An 11933-nucleotide genomic window follows, 5' to 3' on the forward strand; every position below is an offset into this window, starting at 1 on the left:
TGACCACACCTCAAAAGCAAGTTCACATTCAGATCTGCCTCCATTTTTAACTGAAACATCCACATCTCAACTGATGGATTGTATTCAACTCATGCTGGGGGGAAAGTGTATCCAAGGTTTTTACTAATAGTGAGATTTGCTAATTTAGTATCCTTGGCAATAGATGCTGCATGTCTCAAAAAGACGAAAACAAAATTTTGCTTAAAGATTTAAAACAAGCTAAAATAAAAGCACAACTAAGGCATAAAATCTAAGTATCATTTTTCAGGTTCCCAGGATCTGAATTCAGTTCACAACAAATGAAACATTTAAAAATACAATTTTATAGTTGTATTTTTACAAAATCATACAAATACAAAATCATACAATTTTATACTTAATGTCAGAGGTAGAAGACAAGATAACTGAGGTAGTGAGTTATGTGGACTGCGTAAGGCTTTATGGTCGAAAGGCTGAAAAGTATTTCAGGGTTCAGAATTTTAAAACATAAGTGATTCTGATTACACAACCAGTGTCATTCCATCACTTCCAGCGATTGATCCGCCGCAGCTGCACATACGCGAGAATCAGACACACGCACATAATGCCTGTCAGAGCTACCTGGTTCTGCCAAAAACCCCAAGTGCTGTGGTCGATCTCTTGATGATCCAGGTACATGTCACCTGTCATCCTGCCAGTCAGAGAGAGAGAGTTTCTTAGGTATGCAAGTGAAATTAAAACTTCTTACTGACCTCTTGTGGCTAATTCAGCTCAACAGTTTTTATAGTTCTGTTTTTTCCAGTTGGTGATGCTGCCGAGTCCTACCTGGTGTAGTTACTGGTGAAAACTTGATCTTTTAGTTCATTGATGGCAAGTGCCTGATGAGAGACCATATGATTGGGTTACTGCTAAACTGCATATACAGCCTAAAATGTGTTGTGATATGTTTTATGGGCTTACATTGTAGCCATATCGGAAAATACTGGCCCACTTCAACCAGGACATCCAGCTCAGCATTGAATTCAGGTTCACCAGGAAACCCCCAAACACCTGAGAAAGCACACAGGACAGGAAAATCAGTGCTGTGTCCCCTACAAATACTGTGCATGAATCCCATGATGGTTAGCATCTAGATATGATCTCAAAAATTCACATTTACTTCCTAGAACTGGAATCTAAGAGTCTATTGAAGACTTTATTTTGGAAACTGGCACATTCTCTCCAATAGTTTCATTTAGGCATATAGGGACAGTAGTGCAACAAAGTAATTCATATATAATCCATGTATATATATTAGGGGTGTCCTCGACTACGGATTTACATAGTCGAATCCGATTCGAATCAGATTGCCTATATTCGACTGATAGTCGAATCATATGGGGCAGGGGGGGGGGGGGGGGGTGATTTGAGCTTGAAAAACAGCAGTCCACTAGAGAGTGCGCACGGACTTTGAAAGGCCCGCGCGCTGAACTGTGCACGAGATGGAGCGGGACACGGAAAATGAAGTAGGCCTAAGGCGGGCGCGGCTTAAGACAACTTTTATTTTCTTTCACACACAGCAGAGAAACGTCTTTCTAATAAACCGACCAAACTGCCTGTCAAGTGATAGACGAAACTGACAATGATTTTATCTTTTTTAAACAAATGAAAGGCAATGTGGATAAACATTCACAGCCACGATGTACAGAACACCACACAAAGATATAGAATAAAACGAATAAAAGCATTTTGGATCAATAAACCTTAAAATATATATATATAAATAACTGCAGAAAAGCCACACTGCAGATCTATACATTTCATATGTCGGCAAATCAAATTACATCGGCTAAACTGTCTGTGCAAGCAAGCTTTAACTCTACAGCGCAACATTGATGCACCAAAAAATTTAATTAATTTAAAAAAAATAGCCTATAATTTTTTTTTTTATCAAACATTAATTTACAGAATTTAATTAGAACAGAAATATGATCGAGTCAAACTGCAAAATGCCTGAAGTGCAGTGGAACATATATTCAAAACACAAGCCACAAATAATTAAATTAGATAACCCAGAGTGATCAATAAATAAAATAAAATTAAATAAATTATTAAAATAACGAAAGTATAGCCAGAATTGTCAACTTTGTCTTTTTAACTGCAGAGACAATAAACGCTGAACTGGAATGGCAGTCTTTTTAGCTAAACATTAACAGCATCCAAAAATCAAATTACAAGCGGCTGAAATAGTTTGAAATCACTTGTAGCTACCCTACCTGATTGAGAGAGAAAAATGCAGTCTTTCACACGATCTGCCTGTGTCCGTTTGAGTCTTTTCAAATAGCGCGCTATAGTCAGCTCGTTGGCCGGCAGAAGCGCGCCGCAGTGTTTGTTGTTGTTGAGTTCTAGGACATGAGCTGTTTGCACAACTTGCATCATACGTTTTTTGGATCATCTTTTACCATTTCAAAGTGCATCCAATTGTACACTTTATCCAAGACATTGTTAAAAATTTAATCACTGCTGCAAAGATGCTCCTCTGCCGGTCACGGATCATGGAAGTGAAACTTAACTCTGTCACAGGGGTGGTTGGATTTATTCACGCACATTAAAAATATTTATTAAAAGCTTCTTTCTTTTCACATTTTTATTTATGGTATTAACATAATAGGCTGTATATTAACCTATTGGGAAAGAACCGGTATGTCTATGTAAAATCAGATATTGAGCGCACCCATATCTCTCTCATAACACCTCTGCGACGATTCGACTGTGAGATTGGTAGTCGAATCAGGCTCCTCCTATCGAAGATTCGAATCGTCGACTATTCAGGGTCACCCCTAATATATATATATAATGTATACACAAACTGTTAAAAAGCAAACCCAACAAAGAAAATGTTCTGAAAACACTCTCTAATGGGCCATTTAGTCAGAACACATTTTTGCATTTAAAAACGCAAGATGCAGGTTATAGGAACAAAAAAAAAGCAAGGTCTAGTGATGTGTGTTTTTTTTTTTTTTTTTTTTGTAAAGTTGAACTTTTAACTTGAGTGCACAAGACGCAAGAAGTGTGAAAGACACACAAGAAGAGAGTGCAGCGGTCAATCATGTCCGTCTAGTGCATCACTACGGAAAAACAATAGAAAAGTAGCGCAGTATAATGGAAAAAATACACCCAAAGCAAATTTCATCTGTTCCACTAAACTCACCATCATAAAGACGAAAGGCAGTGCGATGAGGATGTTAGCCATGGCGAAGGAGCCCACGCTGGCACTGACCAAGAAGGCCAAGCTCACCGCTGACAGACTGACCATACTCATGGTCAAACAGTACAGGAAGAACGCCTCCACATCAGGCTTCAGACCTGAGCTCGTTCAGAAAAAAAAGCCAGTTTAAAAGTTATTAATGCAATTCATGTTAATATGTTTCATTTTAGGAGATGCTATTGCTAATCATTTGTGACACAATAACAATGAGAAATTGAACTTTGTTTTATTTTGGCCACTTCCTTTTGTCAAAATGGATAAAAACAAGAGGACAAACCCCCTTTCTTGCTGTCTACATAGGGAGCTGTCTTTTATTATCTAAAAAACTCTACATGTGCATCAACTCTTTGTGTTATACAGATAGCGTTCTTCATCACAATTGATTTCAATAGCATTTTGTTAAGCTAATAACACCATACTCTAATAAAAGCATAACATTTATCAATACGATCAATTTGTAAAATTGTGACATTTCTCTTGCTTCATTCATCATTTTGGATTTTTGCTACAATTCACTAAGGGATTGTCGTCTTGGAGAAGGATAGATGCAACATTTGCCCAGAAAAGGTTTCATAGAAGGTAGTGCCACTACTTTACCCATCATGAAGTACGGGATGGCAGAAAAGATGAAGACGGGGAGGATGCGGTTTGGAATGAGGTCAGCAAACACTTTAGACAGGAAGTAGACAGAGGTGCGGTAGAAACCACTGGAGTTCTCGTGGCTGAAGACGAGAGGAACGTGATGATGGTCTTCATCTATTAGGAATAACAGGTTGGAAAGCTCATGTTTAGAGGTTGACTCACATGAAGAGCACTCTCTCGCTGATGAAGAGCTCCACCGCTGACAGATTGCCAAACACCATATTGATGACCAGAAAAAAGAAAGCTCCCGTTCTGGAGAAAAAAAGAAAAACATTCAATACATGCAAAGAGTCAATATTTACAGTGTTGACCCTTCTTCTTCATAAGCTCTGCAATTCACTCTGGCATGCTGAATATCAGTTTCTGGGCCAAATCCTGACTGATGGTGGACCATTCTTGTCTTATTAGTCCTCAGAGTTGATCACAATACATGAGCTGTTGATTGTTTACTCAATATTTGGGGATTGACCACAGGTTCTCTATGGGATTAAGATCCAGGGAGTTGCCTGGTCATGATCCAAAATTTTAATGCAATGATCTCTGAGACACTTCATTATCACTCTTTGCCTTGTGACATGGTGCTCCATCATGCTGGAAAATGCATGGATCATCACCAGACTGCTCCTGGATCATTGGGAGAACTTGCTCCTGCAGGAAGTTTAGATACCATTCTTTATTCATGGCAGAGTTTTCGGGCACAATTGTGAAAGAGGCCAATCCCTTGGATTAAAAGCAACCCCACACGTGGACGCTTCACTGTTGACCTGACACAGGACTCATGGTAGCGTTCACCTTTTCTTCTCTGGACAATTGATTTTCCAGATGTCCCAAACAGTCAGAAGGGGAATTCATCAGAGAAAATAACTCTGCACCATTCTTTTAGTCTGTCCTTGATGTTTTTCTTGGAGAAAAGTGGCTTTTTTGCTGCTGTTCTTAACACCAGGCCATTGTCCAAATTCTTCACCTCACTGTGCGTGCAGATGCACTCAAATCCACCTGCTGCTAATATTGAGCAGCTCTGCACTGGTGGTGCAATATATATTCATAATTCACATACCATGAATGCAAATTTAAAAGTTAAGTTAGGACCCAATGAACACATTTTGAGCCATGGATCTGGTAGCAGGTACTCACCTGTTCTGAAGAGCCTCTGGTAAAGTGTGTGGGATCTGGTAGTAGATGAGTCCCACTAAAATACCAAAGAAAATGTTGAGGAACAGTTGGGCATAGGAGGTCTGAGGATTCCTCAAGATGTTTCTTACAGTGCGGCCACTCACCAAAAGGAGCTGCAACATAGACATATGCTCATCACAAATGTACAGAAGTCAGGTCAAGTCACCTTTATTTATATTATATAGCGCTTTATACAATACAGACTGTTTCAAAGCAGCGTTACAGAGATAAACAGGAAAATAGTAATTCAATGGTCCTGTTTCCACCTGGTATTTTAATCCGTCTCTTTTGTCCACTTTCAACCACTTCTGTCCTGATTTCTTTGAGGGGAGGGTCTATGGGCAGGTAAATGTTTTGATCTAATAGATGAAATAAGCTCTGCAATTTACATATGAATGCGCACAGAGATGAAGAAAAACATACGGAGAGCTTCAGCTTTCGTTCCTGCTCTGAACGCCGCAAGACCAGCTGAACGCGGTGAGTGCGTGTTAGAAATCAGGAATGGTGAGAGAACATTGTGCTTGGTACATTTTTCATCTTCAAACCAAACTTGGGTCTTCAGCTGACAAAGTATTAATCCCATCTGGCTAGCACACTTCCCATAATGTTTATGCATTAGATCAGTAGGCAGAGAGAAGGCAGTCTTTTGTGGCTGTTTGAACACATTCGACCACATGAGCATCTACACTACGAAAGCAATCTGGTTGAATGTGTTTTCGACAACCTCTGGAAGTGGTCGAAAGTGAACAAGCTCAAAATGTTTTAGACCACTTGTGATCCGATCGACCAAAACGCATCTTAATACCAGGTTTAAACAGGGCCTATTGATGCAAACAGACTTCAGTTCTGCTGTAAAAAGACAATAGTATATTCATTATTCAGCTGAAATAAGTGCAGTGTTGATTCAGTTTAGTTCAATAACTGTGTAAAGTTCATCAATTATGGAAGGCCATCTATTGATGCTACTCTTGGTTATCTACCTGATGTGTCAACATAGGTGAAGCTAACCAGTCGCTTCTACGTACCTGGTAATAGAAAGGTGTGGCATAACTGACCCTTTCACCTTTAACGACCTCGGGGTCAAGCCCATCTGAAATCTGGTTGAGTCGGTCTTTCACTTTGATGAAATGAGGGGACTGTTTGTAAATTACTGCCAGAGGGTTCTCATTTTCCACAATCTCCTCACTGCTGCTACACTTTTCTAAAAACACCCCAAACATGGATGGTTAGCTGATCACATAGTAGTCCATAAATTAAAAAAAAATAATATTTTAGAGTTACCACGATTAAAAAAAAACAAGAAATGCCCATGTGAAGTACCAAGAATGATATACAGTAGTGGCCAAAAGTAATGAAGGATATATTTGTTTTTAATGATCATACAAGTTCAATTCAACCATCAAAATATTTTTTTTTAATTGTTATTAATTTTTAAAATATTTTAAATAATAGGGAAGAACAAAAAAAGACTAAACTTGGTTAAGGATTTTATCTGACAAAATTGTTTGGCAAAAAGGCAAAAACTACAGCTACAGGTTTTATTTTACTATGCAAAAAACGAATGCATAGAAAAATAAAAAGCTCACAGGAAAAAAGCATACACTGACTAAAACATAGTTTTTCCATTGGTTCGCTCTTGTTTTTGAATGTGCTCATAATTTCTTTGTATGTCAGCCTGGCCAAAAATTATGTCTGCACAATTTGGCATGTTTCATTGCGTTATGGCAAATAAAACAATTGACTCCAAACACAACGAGGCAAAATGCTTAAAAAATCCAATCTTTTAATAATATTTAAATGAAGGGTGAAGATGTCAATTCTCCTAGGCCGGACATCACTTTTGGGCACTACCATATGTTCATTCAAATGTATCTTTAAACAAACAGTTCCAGTTCTGTATTCTGATTGGTCAATATAGACTTACAGCCAAGCTAAAATATATAGAGTATATACACATGACACAACCTGCCTCCAGTACTGCTGATTGAGACAGTGATTTATTTCTAGGCAATTTGTCTTTTTATTCAAATTTGTATTCTTAATTTGTATCTTGCAGCAAAAATTATAATTAAATGACATATTTTCATTTTTATTTATAAGTATGATCAATTTTATTTTATTTTTTAAAATGTGTGTGTACATATATATATATATATATATATATACATATATATATATATATATATATATATATATATATATATATATATATATATATTACACACACACACACACACACACTACCATTCAAAAGTTTGGGATCGGTAAGATTTTTAAAGTTTTTAAAATAAGTTTTGTCTGCTCACCAAGGCTGCATTTATTTAATTATAATTACAGTAAAAACAGACATAAAATAAAATAACATAAAATAACTGTTTCTATTTGAAAATATTTTAAAATGTAATTTATTCGTGTGATCAAAGCTGAATTTTTAGCAGCATTACTCGTCTTCAGTGTCACATGATCCTTCAAAAAACTTTCTAATATGCCGATTTGCTGCTCAAGAATCATTTATTGTGTACAATATATATTTTTTTTTTTTAGGATTCTTTAATGAATAGAAAGTTCAAAAGAACAGTGTTTATTTGAAATCTAATCTTTTGTAACATTATAAATGTCTTTACTGCCACTTTTGATTGATTTAATGCATCCTTGCTGAATAAAAGTATTCATTTCTTTAATTTCTTTTAAACAAAATAAAAATAAAAATTCTTACTGACCCCAAACTTTTGAACAGTAGTGTAAAATGTTACAAAAGCTTTGTATTTCAGATAAATGCTGTTCTTTTGAACTTTCTATTCATCAAGGAATCCTGAAAAAAAACAAAAAAACACAACTGTTTTCAACATTGATAAAAATAAGAAATGTTTCATATTAGAATGATTTCTGAAGGATCATGTGACACTGAAGACTGGAGTAATAATGCTGAAAATTCAGCTTTGCATCACAGGAATAAATTACTTTGTAAAATATATTCAAATAGAAAACTGTTATTTTAAATTGTAATAATATTTCACAATATTACTGTTTTTACTGTATTTTTAAATAAATAAATGCAGCCTTGGTGAGCAGACGAAACTTCTTTTAAAAACATTAAAAATCTTACTGATCCCAAACTTTTGAACGGTAGTGTATATATATATATATATATATATATATATATATATATATATATATTTTTATAATGTGTATAAATTTATTCCTGTGAATTTTCAGCATCATTACTCCAGTCTTCAGTGTCACATGATCCTTCAGAAATCATAATAATTCTGATTTGCTGCTCAAGAAACATTTCATATTGTTATCTGCATAAAAAGATGAATAGAAAGTTTAAAATAACAACATTTATTTGGTAACATAAGCATCTTTACTGTCAGTTTAGATCAATTAATGTGTCCTTGCTGAATAAAAGTATTATTTTAATAAAAATAAAAAAGCACCTGATTTATTGTTGTGAATTTGAGGAAGGACAGTTCCATTTGTGACATCCAGGAAGAAGTCTGCCGGGTTGTTGAATGGCTCACACTTGTATCCTACGACACAGTGACAAGTTTGAGAATCATAGTACACATGCAATGATTAGCGAATCACCGCTCATTTGCATTTGAATGTTTAGAATATCATCAGTACCCAAGTCTTCAAAGTAGGAAATGGCTTTGTCGGCGGCCCCGGCGTAGATGATTTCTCCTTTATTCATGAGGGTGAGGTGGTCAAACTGCCTGAAGATGGAGTAGCGTGGCTGATGAATGGAGAAGATGACAGTCTTACCCTTTTTGGAGAGCCTGAATAACAAAACAAAAAAGTGTAAAAACTAGTTCACATGAGTTCTAAGTAAATGATCAAAACATCAATCAATCAATCTCTAACTTGCCCAAATCTGACAAAAAAACACCTTGTACGTGACTGTGCTTTGCATTTAAAGTGGAATGTGGTTTCTTCCGACAGCTACTGCACAAAAAACTTGAAGGTGAAAACATGGTGAATACAAGTTGTGCATTTTTCCGGGAGTTTCAATACAACTTAAACTCATCTGTGACAGGCTGTCATTTACCACACATCATTATTTTGACCTGTCCCTAAATTGGAAGCACAGCAATACATGTACAGGATGCATTTTGAATGGATGTCTATGGGAGGAATGCACCAGAGGGTTTCAAAGCAGAAATATGAAGCTTGTACTTTTTAAAAAAAACACTTCAAACAATGTTTTGAAAGACCAAAACACACTTTTATGAAAAGGTTGAAGAATCCTACAAGTAACTTATTGTTGTCTCAGCATATTAACCCTATAAAGCCTACTGTATCATATTTGATGCACACATTTCTAATGCCTCTAAATGATCAACATGATCAAAACTTTGCTGAAAAACCTTTGGACACAATCTACTGCATGCCTTCTGTTGACTAATTGATAGTTTATATTTTTTTAGTGAAAGGCCGTTTCATATAATTCTTTAAACATTCATCTTCAGGTCGTGGTACACGTGTATTTTTGCTGTGAAATCTTTACTGATTTTTTAAAAACTGAACATAATAATACATTTTATATTTAGTAATATTTCGAGATCAACATTTATTGGAATGAAGCAACTTAGGTTTACTTGATTATCCATACATCATTTTTAGAAAAATCATGTTAAAATGTGACTATCCAAATATGATCCTTACATTGGGCACTATTCACTTGCATTACATGGAGAAAAATCTTGTAACGTTTTCCTCCAAAACTTTCATTTCTCTTCAGCTGAGAAAAGAAACTTATATACATTTTGGAAGACCTTCGGGCGAGTAAATAATCAGGAAATGTTTGGGTGAACTATTCCTTTAAGCTGGGTTAGGAGAAAGTGTGGTTTTTTTTAATGTCTCACTTGTAGTGAACCTAAAAACACTCTGTTTACAGCAGGAAGTAGGTATATTTGATAAGAGCGTGTGGTACTTCTGCAGCAGTTCCATGATGGAGTTGGCAGTGTTGGCGTCCAGGCCTGTGGTGGGCTCGTCCAGGAATAGGAGAGAGGGGGAGGTGATGAGCTCCATACCGATGCTGCACCTCTTCTTCTCTCCACCAGAAACACCACGCAAAAACATCGTCCCTATCTGAGAGAAAACAAGCCCATATAAAGTCCCGTCGGTATGGAAGGACACGTACTGTAACTACCATCACACAGTATGTACCGACATAAGCGCCAAACCCAATTGTTGTTGTTTTAGAAATAGTTTTTGTGTGACTAAAGCACATGACCTTGACCCAGTTCTTTCACACACTCTTTGTTCATACCAACACAACAAATCATTTTCAACATTCCTCTTCACGAGGCTGAAGTCTATTACCTTAGTGTCTGCGCAATCTTTGAGGCCGAGCTCCTGGATGACGGAATCCACCCTCATCTTTTTGTCAGATGAGGAATACTCCTTTCGTGACAAACGAAGATTGGCAGAGAATGCCAAGTTCTCCCTTACGGTCAGAGTACCCATCAGAATGTCATTCTGAAAGACAAACAAAAGGAAATGATGTATGATTTCATCACATTTGCTTCCAATTATCTAGCAATTGATATACAAGACATGCTGTGTAAAATACAACATTATACACACCTCTGTTCAAAAGTTGTTGTTTTTTTTAAAGAAATAAATACTTTTATTCAGCAAGGACACATTAAATTGATATAAAAACTGACAGTAAAGACACTTATAATGTTACAAAAGATTTCTATTTCAAATAAATGCTGTTGTTTTGAACTTTCTATTCATCAAAGATTCCTGTAAACATTGAGAATAAGAAATATTTTTATATTCATATCAGCATAATCAACCACATCATAATCAAGTAATGATGCTGAAACTCAGCTTTGCATCACAGGATAGAAGTTATTTTAAATAGTAATACTATTTCACAAAACTACTGTTTTTATTTATTTTGGATCAAATAAATGCAGCCATGGTGAGCAGAAGAGACTTCTCTCAACAACATTAAAAAAATCTTACTGACCCTAAACTTTTGAACAGTAATGTATATATCAATTCTTTGTGTATTTTGGAGAACTAAATTAATTGATTTAAAATATTTAGAAGCTACAGAGAGTTTTGTCTCCCTACCTGAACTACATATGCTGAGCAGAGCCTGAGGTCAGAGGTCACGATGGTGTCGTCAACTAGAACTTGACCTGATTCTAAGCCCTTAGGGTCTTTTCGTCCTGCAATGACATCCAGAAGCCTGAAGACAGACACACTTAATTAATGCCATATATGGTATGCAGATAACAACTTAAAATTGTGAGGTTTTACGAAAAAAAAAAAACAATTAAATTGAACACTTAATGGGATACTATACAGAACCAAACTACACTGGACTTTCATTGTAGTCATACAGGTTTGGAATGACATGAAAATGATGACCGAATTTAAATTTTTGGATGAATTATCCTTTAAGACAGAGATGGTTAAAAGTGCATGAATCTCACTGATTTACATAAAATGTCAAAGAGCTGCCCCCCCCCCCCCCCCCCAAATAACTTCCCATTTCTGAACCAATTCATTTTTGCATGCTTGTGAATTTCACTTGCTTTGATATTTTGTCTAATGCAATAAGATTCAGAATTTGTTTAGCATCCAAATACTATTAAATTGAAGCAAAAGAAGTAAATGAATCTGCGCTTACGATGTCTTTCCACTTCCAGTGGGGCCCATTATAGCATTCATTCCAGGGTTCATGATGCCACTGCAACAGATAAACCAAGATTGAGAGCAGCTTTAAACTGTACATCACTGTTTCTTCTCCATACAGGGCTGATATTGACTATACAAGAAAATGCCCATTAACACTGACAGTAAAAGTAATGGTGGATAGCCAATATGAGTTTTTCACCTTTTTTTTTACCTAGACTAGAGAACAGGT

At 36.1% G+C, this 11933-nt stretch overlaps 1 protein-coding gene across 1 annotated transcript in view; it reads right to left on the reverse strand.

Annotated features, from left to right (window-relative positions):
• Positions 1-302: 302 nt before the first annotated feature.
• Positions 303-11933, reverse strand: part of abcg2c (ATP-binding cassette, sub-family G (WHITE), member 2c) — a 13539-nt gene continuing 1908 nt past the window's right edge. The window contains exons 2-15 of the mRNA XM_048205832.1: positions 11697-11756; positions 11135-11252; positions 10370-10525; positions 9978-10135; positions 8672-8823; positions 8482-8574; positions 6067-6242; positions 5003-5154; positions 4031-4120; positions 3824-3948; positions 3170-3324; positions 940-1029; positions 805-857; positions 303-670 (exon numbers count right to left, since the gene is read on the reverse strand). Coding sequence (XP_048061789.1) covers positions 523-670; positions 805-857; positions 940-1029; positions 3170-3324; positions 3824-3948; positions 4031-4120; positions 5003-5154; positions 6067-6242; positions 8482-8574; positions 8672-8823; positions 9978-10135; positions 10370-10525; positions 11135-11252; positions 11697-11756 — 1726 coding nt within the window. The 3' untranslated portion in view covers positions 303-522. The remainder of the gene's footprint in view (positions 671-804; positions 858-939; positions 1030-3169; positions 3325-3823; positions 3949-4030; positions 4121-5002; positions 5155-6066; positions 6243-8481; positions 8575-8671; positions 8824-9977; positions 10136-10369; positions 10526-11134; positions 11253-11696; positions 11757-11933) is intronic.

Source organism: Megalobrama amblycephala, linkage group LG10, assembly GCF_018812025.1.
Source record: "Megalobrama amblycephala isolate DHTTF-2021 linkage group LG10, ASM1881202v1, whole genome shotgun sequence".
In the NCBI taxonomy this organism is placed as follows: Eukaryota; Metazoa; Chordata; class Actinopteri; order Cypriniformes; family Xenocyprididae; genus Megalobrama; species Megalobrama amblycephala.